The sequence below is a fragment of the Ailuropoda melanoleuca genome, chromosome 14 (assembly GCF_002007445.2).
Source record: "Ailuropoda melanoleuca isolate Jingjing chromosome 14, ASM200744v2, whole genome shotgun sequence".
NCBI lineage: Eukaryota > Metazoa > Chordata > Mammalia > Carnivora > Ursidae > Ailuropoda > Ailuropoda melanoleuca.
Genome location: NC_048231.1, coordinates 58766959 through 58785179, shown reverse-complemented (window position 1 = coordinate 58785179; position 18221 = coordinate 58766959). Strand labels below are relative to the sequence as shown.

Below are 18221 nucleotides of genomic sequence, written 5' to 3'. Positions count from 1 at the left end.
AACGCCGGGATCACGCCCTGAGCTGAAGGCGGACTCTTAAACTCTGTGCCACCCAGGCGCCCCTTAATTTAATCTTAATACAGATTTATCGAATGTACTAATCATCTATTTAAATAACTTGGTGATCAAAATCATCATATATCCCAAGCAAATCTGGCAACTTATACAGAAAATCAAATAATTTTTAAATTCTCAATTTCCCAGAAACTACATATAGAGAACATTCAATTACTCATGCATGGATTACCCCTGTTTTAGCAAATTACCTACCTTCTCCATGGCAATTCTCTCATTACTGTTTTATGTCAGGTTTTCTCCCAAAGCTCATGATTTACCTGCAGCTATATCTGTCTTTTCAGTTCCTCTTAAATGTTTTCACTCCAGCACAGCAACAGTGGACACAACTGCCATGCAAGACAGTCCTAAAAACCAGCATATAATCCACTACTTCTCAAAAGTTGATAATGTATTCTATCCTATGGCTAATTAAGTCTGACTGCATCAATCATGAAAATTATCATCAGCCATAAGCCCAAAAGAAATTATATTCTAAACAGAATGTATACTAAAATTAAAAACCACAGATTTTAAGCCATAACACTCAAAGCTAATAACATTCACTAGTATTACATGCTTCAGTTATTTGGAATATATATCAAATGGCGAAATGCAACCTTTATCTATTCTTCTTTTTTGAGAATATACATGAATTCACAGAAAAAAAGAGTGGTTTTTTTTTTTTAATCACACAAGGATTTAAAAAAAAAAAAAGGTACCAAATAATCCATTAAACTGGGTAATCATCTCTTGGGTTACTAAGAATTTGCTATATTTTACTTTAAATCAACATGTCATCAATTCTTTATAATGTTCATTTTGAAAAAAATCTGCAATTATTCCTGTAGCTATTATTTCCCAACACAAATAGGAAATGTTTACAAAGTTAAGAAAGAAATTATTCTAGCTCACAAAGATATTTTTTAAAGTAAATTCTAAAACCAATCAACACATAAAGATTTTGAAGAACTATCATAACATTATGTCTGATGCAGGACTATTAAATTGAATTTTAAATGTTTATACAACTGCAACTTATAATAAGAAATAGCAAATCAGAATATGAGTTTTTAAAAATTCAGATTTTAACAATGAAATACAGATGTATCCTTGCTCTATATGCACATTATATAACAATTAGATTCCTGAAAAACTGAGTATATATTTACAGTGGAGGAAAAGTGTGACAGATTGTATTTTCCAAAGGGGACCACACCAATATATATCCATCTTAACTGCTCTTCTGACACTGTGACTATGACAGATGACCACTAAGAGGAAGTCTATTTTCTTCCCCACTGGACCTGGGCATTTGCAGTCCCCACAGTCAAAATAAGGAAGCAGAAGTAACACTGTGAGACTTCTGAGGTTAGATCATAAAAGACAATGCAGGTGCCACTTGTCTGTCTGTGTCTGTCTTTATAGCTCTCTCAAGATTCATATACCCTGGAGCACCTGGGTGGCTCAGACCACGTCTGCCTTTCGCTCAGGGCGTGATCCTGGCGTTCTGAGCCCCATGTCAGGCTCTTCCGCTAGGAGCCTGCCTCTTCCTCTCCCACTCCTCCTGCTTGTGTTCCCTCTCTTGCTGGCTGTCTCTATCTCTGTCAAATAAATAAATAAAAAATCTTTAAAAGAAAAAAATTATTAAAAAAAAAAAAGATTCATATACCCTGCATGCCTGGGGAGTTCTTTCATCGTAAGTCTGGCTACCCTGAAGCCGCCTATGATACAGAAGAACATGGAGAGGTCATACAGACACTGCAGAGCAGAGACAAACCATTCCCCAAGCTGTCTCCAAATCCCCAACCCATGGAAGCAATGAACATATAAATTGTTACACACCACTAAGTTTTGGGGTAATCTGTAACCATTCAAAGCGAGTTTTTAAAAAAGTATGAACTCTGTTACAGTTCCCCACAGTACAACATACCAAAAATAAACTAAATTAAAAAGCTAAATATGAAAACAGAAAATAATAAAAGTGCTAGAAAAAAAAGCTGAGCATATTTTACAATTTTGAGTAGTCTTTCTAAGATGACATGAAGCACACATACCCAAATGAGCACACACAGTATACGGAGAGAGAAAATCTGAAAACCCACTCCAAACTGCTGACGCTGGTTCAGGGTACAGGAGGATAAGGGGAGAGCACTCTCATGTTTTGTCCTGTATACTTCTGAATTGCTTTATTATAACCATATTATTTTCGTATTTTTTTTAAAAAACACAAAACAAGACCAATGTTATTGTCTCAAATTGGCACAGATTAAATACATGTATTCGAAGAGTGAGCCAGTCAGATTTTGCTAAGAGGAAAATATAAATTGATACAACCTTTATGGAAGGTACTTGCAAAATGTTTCAAATGCCTTAAAGACTATGACCCTGTCTCATGCCTGGGTGGCTCAGTTGGTTAAGTGTCTGTCTTTGGCTCAGGTCATAATCCCAGGGTCCTGGGATCAAATCCTGCATCCAGCTCCCCGCTCAGCAGGGAGTCTGCTTCTCCCTCTGCCCCTCCCCACTGCTCATGCCCTCTCTCTCCCTAAATAAATAAATAAATAAATAAATAAATAAATAAAATCTTAAAAAAAAAAAAAAAAGACTGTGATGCTGTCTTCAAAATTTTTAAAAAGTACATCAAAAGGTACTAAGTTGTTTGTAGATAAAAACAAAATTTAACATAACCTATGTCAAAAATATGGGGCTATTTTATGTGTAAACTATGGTAATCCATAGAGAGAAATCTATGCAATTTAACCATGTTATAGAAGAAATATTACTGATATGGTAAATTACATTTTTTTCATAAACTCATTACTATTTTCTAAAGTAGTCTGCAAAGAACTACAGTATGCCATTATATAAGACATATAATACACATGCACAGAAAAACTAGAAAGATAATCTCCAAAATGTACTGGTGGGATTACCCTTTGTGGTTTTCCAAATCTTCTACACTGAGTGTATATTAATTCTGGGAAGCAGCTGAGTGAGTAGGGACATTTAATATGAGTATATCATCAGAGACGTTAGGTATGTCACCTATAAATTAAAATAAAAATAAAATAAAACAAAATAAATAAAATAAAAATAAAACAAAAACATCATATTTACAGCAAATATTTAGAGAAACCAACTTTCAAATACTCTAGCAATAGAGTATGTAACTACTGCTTAGAAGTTTTTATTTCTTTTAACCCTCACACTAACTGAGCTATTTCATGAAAAGAAAATATATACTTTATCCGACCACACTCCTCATTGGCACATGCCGGCAGTCACAGGCTAACCTGTCTTACCCCAGGAAAGCACCATGACCAAAACATCAAAATTAATATCAAATGTCAGTAAGTGTCCACACAGTGGTTAAGTTTCTGAATAGGTCTAAAACAGGTCTCCTATGTCATCACAAAAAGTAAAATGCACTGAACAAATCGGTATCCACTATGCACTTAAGAGGTTTGTCCTTAACTACACAGCTCTTCAAATGAGAGTTGGCTGAGGCATATAGAGAAAATGTATCCCAACCTCCCCATCTGACCAAAAAATGAAAAGTCCAGTTTTCAGCTATTCTCTTATTGACCTATTTTTCATCTCTAAGCTCATTTTCCACAAAGCACAATGATAACAACTGAGCTCATAATCTAAGTATAGGTTTTCTTTAAAAAGAGCCATTTAAACACACAATGATAACTGGTTAAAAAAAAAAACCTACAATTCATGGTTTTAGAGAATACTTCAGGAAAACCATTAATGCACACAAAAGCACATCCAAATCCTTTCTTGGTTCCCACAGTTCAAATGCCAACAAAGCTACTGAACAGCTGTGAAACAGACTAAGGCTGAGAATTGGAAAAAGTAAACAAAGCAGCCTACTCCACCATCAAAATGAGCACTACAGAATTTTTAATGAGAACACAATTAATTGACTTTAAAACAAAAGTTGATATTTAAAGAAAACACAAAAAGGAGAAAAAGTATTTAATAAGCAAGACCAACATTTTACTGCTCTCTTACTTCAGTAGCTTATTTGTTTCCCCTAAGACATTCACCCAATTCATTCTCATCTAAAACCATTCCCTCCCAGTATAAACCTCCTTAGCCTTGGCAAGTGTTATTCCTTAAAATGTTCATTTCATAAAACTTAATTCCCTAACTAAACCTATTAGTCCTTTTTCTCCTTCCTATAGAATACCATATTACCCTAGAGACTTAATTCTCTTTTCCTTTGCTACGCTTTATGAAGACATCTGCCACAATTAAATGAACCACCTGATGATAGCTTTTGACTCATTCTACCAATACTCAAATGACCATCTGCTCCACATTTTAATGGCATCTAGCCTAAATTCAAAAACTTAGAGAATTTACATAGCTTAAGTCTTTTTGCTGGAAAATTTAATCAGAACAATACAACATGCTGGTCAAGATCAATGATCACAGTTCTTAAGAGAACCAATGAAAACAACTCAAAATCACAAAGCACTGATTTATTTAAGTAAAATGTTAAATTTCTAGTTAGAAAAGATGACTGAAAGAAATAACTAGAATTCTCACTATAAGCAGTGCACTCAACAAAGCACTTCAACATGTAACAAGAATACTTAAATTATCACTTCCCGTAATAGCAAAAGAAAAAAGTAAACAATAGTTCACTAACAAAAGAATGGAAACATATATTCGGTATAGAATGGAACACCTAAAATTAATGCTCATTAGTCACACAACTCAACGTGAATGAATCCTTCAACCATAATGCTGATTTTTTTTAATTATCTAAGAATACAAAATGATGCAAATAAAGTACTATATATTGTTTACAGGTACATAAAAACGCAGCACAAATGTTAAAAAAAACCCATAAAAATGATAAATTTCTGGGTAACGGTTACCTTAGGAGAGGAGGGAAGGGAATGAAATTGGATAGAAGTACACAGGGCGTTTTGTTTCTAGATGGGTTCACGAGTATTTATCACTCATAATCTACTTGGATATCTTATATATTAGATGATAAATTTTAAAACACTTTTAAAGTTAAAAAAATCTTAATAGACTAATATGACACCTAGTTAATCCTCTAAATTTGTGCCCTAATTGAAAGATTTCACCTAACATAAAAAAAAGAATTTACAAGTCATNAAAAAACCCATAAAAATGATAAATTTCTGGGTAACGGTTACCTTAGGAGAGGAGGGAAGGGAATGAAATTGGATAGAAGTACACAGGGCGTTTTGTTTCTAGATGGGTTCACGAGTATTTATCACTCATAATCTACTTGGATATCTTATATATTAGATGATAAATTTTAAAACACTTTTAAAGTTAAAAAAAATCTTAATAGACTATGGGGCGCCTGGGTGGCTCAGCGGTTAAGCGTCTGCCTTCGGCTCAGGGCGTGATCCCGGCGTTGTGGGATCGAGCCCCACATCAGGCTCCTCTGCTATGAGCCTGCCNTTGTTTCTAGATGGGTTCACGAGTATTTATCACTCATAATCTACTTGGATATCTTATATATTAGATGATAAATTTTAAAACACTTTTAAAGTTAAAAAAATCTTAATAGACTAATATGACACCTAGTTAATCCTCTAAATTTGTGCCCTAATTGAAAGATTTCACCTAACATAAAAAAAAGAATTTACAAGTCATAAGATAGTATTTAAATGTAATTACTTATTGTGGCATAACTGTTGACGTCATTCAACCAAATAAGAAATCCTATTTCTGCATTCAACTTTAACCCCAAATCAATGCGACAAAAAGTAATACAGAGATTAAAGAGGGTTAAACCAACTATAGAATGCATCTTATTCTCCCTGAACCTTCAAACTACTTACTGGTTTAGAAATTGTCTCAACAATAATTAAAATTCCTAATGAGGGCAAGGCCTTTGTGACCTGTCAGCTGGTTGGTATATTCCACATTCCTTTCTCCTGAGAAATACTAAGTTAATGAAAATAAGACTGTTATTATTAACAATACTAGCCACTACACATTACCACATCAAGCTAATGTGCTTTACACACACTTTATTTAACCTTCCCAACAATACTAAAAGCTGGGCATTATGATCCCCATGTAAAGATGAAGATATTGAGGCTCAGATAAGTAACCTACCTGAAGTCATACAACATTAGTAGGTGGCAGGCTCAAATTCAAACCTAGGTGGGTCTGACTACAAAGCTTGGTCCTCTTAAGGTCTTTGCTCCACCAGAGTTTTTTCTCCATGTGATCGTATTTAAAGAATAGTAACATATCTAGGACATCATGTTCCCCATTCAACCTACTAGATTCAAAATACTGTAAGTTATCAAGTCCTATTCTACTAGTCAAATAAATCTCAAAGAGATACACTTTAAAAATTGAAAAGATTATCTACTTTTTAGTTGATTTCAACACTGTAGCAGAGTGAAACATCACTACTTCAAGTACAACCAACTCGTTACACATTAAAAAAATGTCTCTGAAGGCATCTCACCAAAATCTACAACTCCATATCTTTTCTTTTTTTTTTATTAAAGATTTTATTTATTTATTTGACAGAGATAGAGACAGCCAGCAAGCGAGGGAACACGAGCAGGGGGAGTGGGAGAGGAAGAAGCAGGCTCATAGCAGAGGAGCCTGATGTGGGGCTCGATCCCACAATGCGGGGATCACGCCCTGAGCCAAAGGCAGACACTTAACCGCTGTGCCACCCAGGCGCCCCCCATCATATCTTTTCTCTTGGACAAGTTATTCTCATTTTTGCATGCTCTACTACTCTATTATAAGTTTGCAATAATAAAATTACAGTCATGCCCTACACGGTCTAAACAAAAGAAACAAGTTATCAAAATAGGCACACACTGGACACTTTTAGTAGTATATTTGTTATTTTTAGCATTTGTTGCATAGGGGCAGAAAGTTAACGAGGAGAAACAAAATTAAGAATTTAACACTTTTTTCCTGCTAAACAATAAAAATTCACTATTTCACTTTAGAAGCAAAACACGTGTCTGTGTACCTTGACATACTCCCACTTCATTTTACAGATAAAGAACTATGGCTCAAAGAGATTCATGTTTATTAAAGTTAAAAAAATAAAAAAGACTGACAAACCCAGATTTTTTTCTTTAAGATTTCATTTATTTATTTAACAGAGAGACAGCCAGCGAGAGAGGGAACACAGGCAGTGGGATTGGGAGAGGAAGAAGCAGGCTCCCAGCGGAGGAGCCTGACGTGGGGCTCCGTCCCAGGACTCTGGGATCACGCCCTGAGCCAAAGGCAGATGCTTAACGACCGTGTCACCCAGGTGCCCCCAAACCCAGATTTTTTTAAAAAGATTTTATTTATTCATTTGAGAGAGAGAGAGAGAACAAGAGCGAGCATGAGAGAGCACAAGCAGGGGGGAGGGGCAACAGGAGAGGAAGCAACAGACTCCCTGCTGAGCAGGGAGCAGGATGCGGGCTCTATCCCAGGACTCTGGGGTCATGACCTGAGCCAAAGCCAGAGCTTAACTGACTGAGCCACCCAGGAGCCCTGACAAACCCAGATTTTAATCTCCACCATCAACTTATTACTTATGAAATCTTAGACAAGCTAGTTCATTTCTCATAGCCTGTTTTCTCATCAGTAAAATAAAGGCTATAAAATAACTTTTTATCGGGATTAAATGAGAAAGAATATATAAAACACTTAGCATAGTGCCTGATACATGACTGGAGTTCATGAAATATTAGTCTACTCCCCTAGCTAACAGTCTTACTTGATAAAATCTAAAATGAACAAATAATCTTAATTTCCCTACTAAACTAATGTATTTTCCACTACTTCATGAAGAGAGACTCGGGAAAGGGGTGAACAAGGCACCATAATCTTAACTATTACAATTCCAAGCTGTTATGATTTATTACCATCAGCCCTAAAAACTCTTAAAAATCAAATAATGATTTTTTTAAATAAAAGTTTCCATCCCATTTCTTGACTTTTTAGGAACAAAATTATCATCAAGAAAAGAAATCTACCCCTGGAGAAAACCAAATACTCATATCATGAGTGTGTTTACAGAATATAAACTAATTCTAACCAATGCAACTATCTACAGAGGTTAATGTACTTTAAAAAAAAAAAAAAAGTATTCCAAAATGAATGTCTGGACTATCTGCTGTTGTTTCCTTACCTCCTCCACTAAGTGAAATATCTTAGTTGTTATCTTAGTGTTCTATCAATTCATTTGTAAGCCAGTTGTATAGAATTCAGAACCTGTTTTCCCTCCAAAACAAGTTTTAAAGATAACTTAAATACCAGACTATTTCACAAGAACCTGTTTACACAGAGCTATGGGCATACAAAGACAAAAACTCTTAAAACTGATAACTCTCACAAAGTTAGCTTAGAGGGAATACACCTCAACACAATAAAGCTCAATTATGGGGTGCCTGGGTGGCTCAGCTGGTTAAGTGTCTGCCTTCCACTCAGATGGTGATCCCAGGGTTCTGAGATTGAGGCCCACGTAGGGCTCCCTGCACAGCGGGAAGCCTGCTTCTCCCTCTCCCTCTGCCACTCCCCCTGCTTGTACTCTCTCACTCTGTCAAATAAATAAAATCTTTTAAAATAATAAATAAATAAATAAATAAATAAATAAATAAATAAAGGTCACATGTGATAAACCCACAGCTAACATCATATTCAATACTCTAAGATCAGGAACAAGACAAAAGCAACCTATATGTCTACTGACAGATGAATGGATAAAGATAATGTGGTATATATACACAATGGGAAATTACTCAGACATAAAAAAAAAGAATGAAACCTTGCCAATCACAACAACATGGATGGGTCTAGAGGGTATTAAGCTAAGTAAAATAAGTCAGACAGAGAAAGACAAATATCATATTTCATTTATACATGAAACCTAAAAAAAGAAAAAGGAACAAACAAAAAACAACAAATAAGGGAAAGAGACTCATAAACATTACAGGACAAACTAGTGGCTGCCAAAAGGAAGAGGTGTAGGAGAATAGACAAAATAGGTGAAGGGGCTTAAGTACAAACTTCCAGTTATAAAGTAAATAACACAGAGATGAAAAGTACAATGTAGAGGATATAGTCAGTAATACAGTAACAGCTTTGGTGAGAGATGATAACTACATTCACAATGGTGAGCACTGAGTAATGACAGAATTGCTGAATCACTGCTGTACACCTGAAACTAATATAACATTGTATGTCAACTATATTTCAATTTTAAAAAAATGAAAGTTGTTGCTATGTTCCTAAGTCCAATGGAGGAAATGTTCTATCACTGTAATCCAGACATGATGGTAAAAGAGGCAAGCTAAGTGATGTGGGGACAAATGAAAATGTGAGTAAAGAAATGGGTTTAAGAAGTCAAGGAGGAGCGGTGCCTGGGTGGTTCAGTTGGTTAAGCAGCTGCCTTCAACTCAGGTCACTATCTCAGGGTGCTGGGATGGAGCCCCACTTTAGCCTCCCTGCTCAGCAGGGAGCCTGCTTCTCCCTCTCTCTCTGCTGCTCCACTGCTTGTGGTCTTTCTCTCGTTCTCTCTCAAATAAAATCTTAGGAAAAAAAAAAGATGAGGAGGAATATTCTTTTTTTAAAAAGCCATTTTCCTATAGGTACTTAAAATGCATAAGTTCCCTCGAGGTAACTTAGAGCAATGGTTTCCAAAGTGAGGTATACAACTCAGGAGATACAGCACATGATCCTTTGAAATGCAAGAGAAAATGGAAGTCGACAATGTCTTATCAATAATTATAAACTGTACGTGTTTTCTAAGTTAGCAGCAAACTCACTTAGTGATAAACCCTGATCTGAACAAAAGGCTATATATAGTAGGTAGTCTTTATTATCCCCTTAGTATAATAATTCATATGCTTCCCTGCAGAAATATTAATTTATTTGATTACATGGTGCCACTGTGGACTTCAAAGTGGGTGTTATGTACTGTGTTGCAAACATACCATAGTTCTAAAATCCAAAAGTATAAATTCATCCCAAGCATTCTAAAAAAGGGGTTGTGGACTTTCACTGAAACTTTTACTTTTATATTTATTTTTTTCCTAAAAATCTAAGAATGAGATTAAGTTTTACTAACTATAAATTAGTCAGCTGACACTAGCACCCTCAGTGGGCCTGTACAAAAACTCACACATCACACAGGGAACACAGGTGTAGAAGGTCAGTGAGAGATTGAGAACCAGGGCCCACCACTGTTGCTCACCTCTGACATATTAAGACATGCTGCAGCTTTTTTGTGCCTAATTAAATGGATTTGTGGAATGCATGTTAAAGACACAAAACAACATGTTGTTGATTATATTGAGACAAACTGCTTAAGACGCAAAATTAAGAATGAGTTCCATATTTTTCATTTACAAAATAAATGAAAAATAAATGTTTCAAAATTGCACACATTTTCTGGGATGAAAAGTAGGTGTTAGTGGTATGCTCCTTTTAAGATTTTTTAATTATACCCATTTAATGTGTCCCAGATAGAGATGATGCGAGAAAATAAGTGCTGCCCAAAAGAAACTAGAGTAAGCAAGGTGAAAACTGGTATTTGGAGATGTTTCCATCATTACATGGTTTTTAATGCCAAAATGATGTGTATCCCCAATAAATTTTCATATTCACATCCTTAAAAGAAAATATTTTACTTCGTTTTAAATTCAGTAAATTCGGAATTCATTGATTCAAAATATAAAAGTGAAACACCTTCCAATTCATACATAAGAAATGATTAGCATCAGAAAAGATGGAAAATTACTAGCTAAATTTCAATAAAAATTTTACTTAACTGGTAATGGAATAGAAAAATAAGATTAAGATTTAGTAAATTGTATTAGTTAGGGTCCAGTTAGGATTGGTCAGGACACCAATCCCCCACTTCTAGAAATGGGGAAACAATGAAAAAAAATGAAATTTCTAAAATATAAGAGGCTTAAAAAAAGTGTCCCATAGGGCTAGGGCTAGGATCCAGGTCTTAATGAAAGGGTCATGACCAGCTGGTGCTGGTGTCAGTGAGTGGGGGCACGCTGAGGATATTTCTGGTTATACTGGAACTAAGGAAACTGGAATCAAATATTGACACTGAAATCCTCTGGATAAGATGATACCAAAAGGAAGCAAGCAAAACAGAAAAGAACAAGTCCCTTTTCCCACTCCAGCCTTCCAGTCTCCTTCGAGCGTCCCCTATTGGTAGAACCAAATAGGATCCAGCTGGCAAAAAAGAAGATGCAGAGTGCTACCCCAGCTTCACAAGGTAGAATACAGACAGAGTGGGTTTGAAGCCAAGACGCAAGAGCTCAAAACCAGCATAACATACTCAGAAATGCACTTCTTCCCTTTGGATCAATTATCCATCTTTGCGAGGTCTCCTAAAAGCTACAGCATCTAGCAAAATCAAGAACAGACGCAAATTCAATTTAGAATCAGACTTGATTTACTAACATATTAAACTAAGACTTTCAAAAAATGAAGAAAAATCATATTGCTCTCATTTTTTAAAAAAAGAATATTCTGATGAGAAGCAAAATATCAAAATATCACCCTGATAGTTGGATCCTTTCAGTCCAGGTATTTATCCTTCTTCTACATATATTTTTCCATAATTTTTCCGTATTTAGAAGTTACATAAAAAGCATAGTATCATCTACAGTATTGCTTTGAAACCTACTTTTTTACTTAACAAATATTTGGTAAATATACACTAATTCTTTCACCTTAACTGCTAATATGCTATTGTATGAGACTCATGTAACATGACATACAAATTACTCTATGTAAAAACTCTAAGTAGTTACCAAATTATTGCTTTTATAAACAATACTGCAATGAATTTCTTTATACATACCTTTCTATGGATTTGTGCCTGAGGATCTCATGGATATACACTTAGAAGATTTTCTTAGTTGCAGAATATGTGCACTGTCAAGTTTACAAGACTGCCAAACTGCTTCTTAAAGTGGTTGTATCAATCTACTGTCCCACCAATAACCTGAGAGTTCTGATTTCTCATATTCTGCATCAATACATACTACTTTTAGACTTTCAATTTTTGTCACTCTGACTGGAGTGAAAGATATCTTTTTTTAATTTGTATTTCCAAGTTAGCTGGTTAGCTATATGAATAGTTATTAGCTCTTTACTATTAACATCAAATCAAATTTTCAAAGCTAGAAGAAAATTTGTATCTAAAATGATCTAATCCATTTATCTCATACATAAAGGAAAAAGCCAGCTAGCTGGCTTCTAACTGAAAATTTTCTCCCACACCTGGTAATGTAATTTACCAGCTACCAACACCTGTGTTGACCCTAACCATACACTTACAAGCAAATATTAATAGGTTGATTTTTCTCATTAAACAAAAGAAGCTTTACAGACAAGGTAAGATTTCAGTAATTTGAATATTGGGTAAGATCTGATAGTTAAGTAATATGACAATATCATATCTTCTCCCAAAGGCACAGCTTGGCTTCAACAGTGTAGGATGACTGGAACTCTGAGCTGCTGTTTAGAACAAAGTAAATGTAAAAGATTAAGAACCCTGATAAAGTAAAAAAATAATACCACAAGAGTAAAGACAGACAATCTGGAACTGGAGAATTTGACAGCCTCACATGCAGCTCAATTACTATATGCAATAGTAACTGAGAACGTAGATTGGATCCTGGACCAGAAAAAGGACATGAGTGGGCCAAATGATGAAATTTGAACAAAGTCTGTAGATTAGTTAATAGTATTGTACTAATTTATTTTTCTGGTTTCAATAATTGTACTTTGTAAGATATTAATACTTGAAGAAAATGAAAAAGGGGCAAAAAAAGAGGACTCTTATTACTAGTTTTGTAATTTTTGTAAACCTAAAATTATTTCAGAAAGGTTAAATTTATTAACTATGATGTAAATAAATATCAAGTACTGTATACAATAAATACAATATTTAGTAAGTCTTGAAAACATAATAAAGTACCAATAGACATCAATTATCAAATATTTTGAAGAAAAAAGAGAAAAGAAAATTGAAATATTATAGTCCTGGGGTAAAATCAGATCTACGAGCTTGTGATTTGTTCAATCCTTTAAGGAAAAAAAAATACTGAAGATTAAATCATAGAAATTAAAATACATTTCAATAGCATTGCATAAGAAGGCCAGCTATCCTGCATCTAGAAATGCTTTTAAAATGTCTGTTAAAAGAATCAGATGAGCAAGATGAATTATTGCACACAAATTAAACGTGTAAAATTATCTTGTAAATTAAACTGAGATTTTAAAACAATTACCTCTAAAAACATCTGCTTTTATGTAAGATAATGAAACTATTTATGACAGATATACTTCACACCACAAAGCACAGACAACATCAACAACCCTTCAAAAACTGCTGTAGTATAGGATTTGTTACACTTTACCCTAGAAAGATACTTAAATTTCCTCATAAACCTGCAATTACTGATACCAAGACGACTTCAAATTACTGAGCTGTGGTCAAACTTCAGCTTGAGCTAGCAAGATAAAATTTTAAGAGCCTGCAGAAACAGGTATATGCCTCATTCAGTGTAAAATGTCAGAGTGTGAAGTGGTAAAATGTCTTTGGACAGCAATTAGTCAATATCTATCAAAATGTTAAATATGTGTACCCCCTGATGCAGCATTTCCACAACAGAAGTACTCAGCACATATGCATAGGATTATTCACTGCCATCATTGTAAATAAGAAGACCTGAAACAATATAAACGCCCATCAAGAAAGCACTGGTTAAAGAGACCATGACATCTAGTCACTGGAATATTATGCAGTTATGAAAGAATAAGGTAGAGACCTACATGTGCTAACGTGGAACAATTCCCGATATGTACTATTAAGTGAAAGAAACAAAAGTGCAGAAGAGAATGTAGTTTATTACCATTTGTGCTTTAAAAAGGTAGATTTACAGTATATTGATAAATATGCTTGCAATAAATAGAGTATGTAAGAACACACAGGAAACTGATAATAATGACTGTCCCTTTCTGTACTGTTGAATCTTTTCTTTTGGGCATGCATATACATCTTTCTCAATGTTTAAATAACCAGCTAAGAAACATAATTTTATGAATTATCTGTTCAAAAAAAAACCGAGTTGACTTGTTGTTGCTGCCAAGAACAAACATGAACCCATTTCAGATTTGTTAGGCTTTGTCAAACTCAATCATCAAGCCACAGAAGTAGCTTATTTATGAATTAACTCAAAATGTAATAGACTTTAAAGTTAACATGTGAAACCATAAAACTCCTAAAAGAAAACACAGGCAGTAAGCTCTTTAATAATGATTTTGGCAATGATTTTTTTGGACTTGACACCAAAACCAAAAGCAACAAAAGCAAAAATAAACAAGTGGGACTACATCAAACTAAAAAGTCACTGCACAGTAAAGGAAGCCATCAACAAAATGAAAGAGCAACCTTCTGAATGGGAAAAAAATACTTGCAAATAATACACATAAGGGGTTAATATCTAAAATACATAAAGAACTCATACAATTCAATAGCAGAAAAACCAATCTGATTAAAAAATGGACAGAGGATCGGAATATTTTTCCAACAAAGATACAGATGGCCATGGGGTGCCTGGGTGGCTCAGTTGTAAGCGTCTGCCTTCGGCTCAGGTCATGATCCCAGGGTCCTGGGATCGAGTCCCATGTCAGGCTCCCTGCTCAGCGGGAAGCCTGCTTCTCCCTCTCCCACTCCTCCTGTTCCCTCTCTCGCTGTGTCTCTCTCTGTCCAATAAATAAATAAAATCATTAAAAAAAAAAAAAAAAGAGGGGCGCCTGGGTGGCACAGCGGTTAAGCGTCTGCCTTTGGCTCAGGGCGTGATCCCGGCGTTATGGGATCGAGCCCCACATCAGGCTCCTCTGCTATGAGCCTGCTTCTTCCTCTCCCACTCCCCCTGCTTGTGTTCCCTCTCTCTCTGGCTGTCTCTATCTCTGTCAAATAAATAAATAAAATCTTTAAAAAAAAAAAGATACAGATGGCCAACAGACAAATGAAAAAATGCTCAACATCACTAATCAACATAAAAATGCAAATCAAAACCACAATGAGATATCACCTCACGCTTGTTAGAATGGCTACTATCAAAAAGACAAGAAATAGCAAGGATTGGCAAGGATGTGGACAAAACCAAGGATGTTTACTGTTGGTGGGAACGTAAACTGGTACAGTATGGAGGTTCCTCAAAAGATTAAAAAGAGAACTACCATATGATCGAGCAATACTTCTGGGTATCTACCCAAAGAAATGAAAACACTAACTCAAAAACATATGCATCCTCATGTTCACTGCAGCATTATTTACAAAAGCCAAGACAAGGAAACAACCTAAAAGTCAATCCATGGGTAAATGGATAAAGAAAATGTGCCATGTATATATATATACATATATATATATACACACATATATATATATCACACACACATATATACACATACATACATGCACACATATAAAATGGAATATGACTCAACCATAAAAAAATTAAACCCTGCCATTTGCAACAACATGGATGCATCTCAAGAACACTGTGCCAAATGAAATAAAACAGAGAAAGACATATACCATATGATCTCATTTATACAGGGAATCTCAAAAAAATAAATAAGTAAAGCTCATAGATACAAAGAATAGATTGGTGGTTGCCAAAGGTGGGAGTAAGCGAAATGGATGAAGGGTGTCAAAGGACACAAACTTCCAGTTACAAAATAAATGTCTTGGGATGTAATGTACAGCATGGTGACTACAATTAATAACACTGTGTTGCATACTGGAAACTTGGTAAGACAGTAAATCTTAAAAGTTCTCATTACAAAGGGAAAAAAATTTTATTGACTATGTATGATGATGGATGCTAACTAGACTTACTGTGATAATCGTTTTGCAATATATATATCAAATCACGTTGTACACAGAAAACTGATAATATGTCAGCAATACCTCAATTTTTAAAAGTAGCTTATTATTGCATTCTGAAAAGTAACAAATTTTAAATTTGAACTACTTTCTACTAAATAGAGTATCATGGACAAATCTGTAAAAATGTTTTTGATTAAAGTAATCCAACGAAATAAGGTTAGATCTTTATTTTATGAGCACAAGCCTTCAGTTTCCCACCTTACATAAAAATACTAGAATCAATAACAAACAGATTCCTGAAATTTGTGAATCAAGGACCTTGACTCACTGTGCATGAATGGGTAAGTCTCTAATATAATTTTACATACGAGATGGAATATTAACTACAAAAAAATCAGTGTCTAATCCACTTGGAAAAGGTATTTAACACAGGAAATGGTTCAACAGCTTAGACTGTTCTTCCCTCTATCAGTAATGAAACAATTTAGATGAAAAACATTCTACAAGCTCTCAATTAACATTCAGCTACTGAACTCCAAGTCTTTCTATGTGTTACAGAGGGCAATACATACACTTACACATACATACATACATACATGCATACATGGTATCTCAACAAATTCGAGCTACCAGAAGCCCCTCAGCAATTGTAACCCGACAACTAAACACCATATGGCTAGGCAAGCCTCTCTTCAGACAGTTATCACTCGGTGGCTGATTAATTTCAATGGCTTATTAGACAGGCCTCTCCAGACCCTTTCCCTAGAGAAGGAGGAGGGGAACAGTCTGTTGTCTTCCCGGCGCTTTGTGCCTTCTAGGCTTGAAAGCATCCTGGTGACGGTGCTGCCATCATTTCCCGTGGGGGTAGCGGGGTCTTTTCTGCAAGTTTTTGTTTACCAGGTACTGAACCTAAAATCTCCTTGGTTCTCTCCCTTCCCACCGCGGCCTTCTCCCAGGCAGCCCGACGCCCTCCCGGCCTCGCCCCTTCCCCGCACGCGCCCAGGCCGGTGGCTAGGGGGCTAAGACTTACCCGTGGGAGCGCTGTCCAGGATGCGCAGGTCGTAGGCCCCGGAGCAGCGGTAGTTGGCGGCGGTGCCGTTGTCCCACACCACCACCACCTCCTCGGGGCTCTCGAAGCTCCGGACCGTGCCCACATGACCCTCGCCGCCGTCCTGCTTCCCCCACTTCCAGTCCGGGCCGCGCACTACCCGGGCCCCGACCCCTTCCACCATCACCCGGTTATTCCGGGAGTTACTCATCGGGGCCCGGGCGGCGGACTCCGCCGCTGCTGCCGCCGCCGCCGCCGCCGCCGCCGGGGAGGGGGCCGTTGGGCGGGGACTCCCCCGCTTCCTCCGGGCTCCCCGGCCGGGCTACAGCGACGGCCGCCAGGAAACCACGCTCTCCCCCGGCCGGGAGCGCGGGGAGCGCAGGGGGCCGGGGGAGGCTAGCCCGGGGGAGACGGCGAAGGCGGCGGGGAGCAAGCTTAACTGTCGGCCTTTTTTCTCCCCTAGCTCCTCGCTCCGGGGTGGGCGCCCGACTGCCGGCGCCCCCTCCTCCCCCGTGGGCAGCGGTGGTACCTCCCGGCGTCCAGCGAGCGCCCGGGCCCACGGGCCCCCTTCTCTCTGCCCCCGCGCACGCCGCCGCGCTCCGCCCCGCCACAGAGTCCCCGCCGGGCGAGAGCGGCTCCACATCCGGATACTGATGCACCCAAGGCCGGAGCAGCACCTTCCCTGACTAGGAGGGGGAGCCTCAGCTACAGTTGAGCGGAAAAGGTTTCGGAGAGTCGCGCGACTGGAGAAAGAAAGGAAAAGAAAATCGATCCCTAAGCGTCTCTCCGGGGCCCGATGAGAGTGCGCATGCGCCCGGTCCGGAAAGCGCGCGGGGGGTGGGAGGGTGACGGCCCTCCCGAGCTTGAGGCGCTGGAGGGGCGATTCGATGGGGTTGTGGCCTGCGGGTGGTGCGGCGCGTCCCATTGGCTGTGAGGAAAGGGGCGGAGCAAGAAATCCGTCCCATTGGCCCGAAGGCGGGGCTGGAGGAAATCTAGACGAGGATGGGGTACGACACCGTGGGCACTGAAACCAGGTAGTTGTTATGAGGTCAGTCTTTTTTAAAGTTCTAGTGTATCTAGGTGTACAGTGTGAATTTAGGATTGCGCGTTGTTTTAATCTTTTTTAACAGGATCGGAAGTAGGACATAATAGCACAGATTAAGGGCGACGTGTATTTATGTATGTGTGAATTGCAAACATTTCAAACCCAAGTGGGTG

General features: G+C 37.4%; 1 protein-coding gene across 1 annotated transcript in view; it reads right to left on the bottom strand.

Moving 5' to 3' along the window:
• Positions 1-17277, bottom strand: part of MIB1 (mindbomb E3 ubiquitin protein ligase 1) — a 128678-nt gene extending 111401 nt beyond the window's left edge. Inside the window, exon 1 of the mRNA XM_034643299.1 lies at positions 16986-17277. Coding sequence (XP_034499190.1) covers positions 16986-17214 — 229 coding nt within the window. The 5' untranslated portion in view covers positions 17215-17277. The remainder of the gene's footprint in view (positions 1-16985) is intronic.
• Positions 17278-18221: the final 944 nt, after the last annotated feature.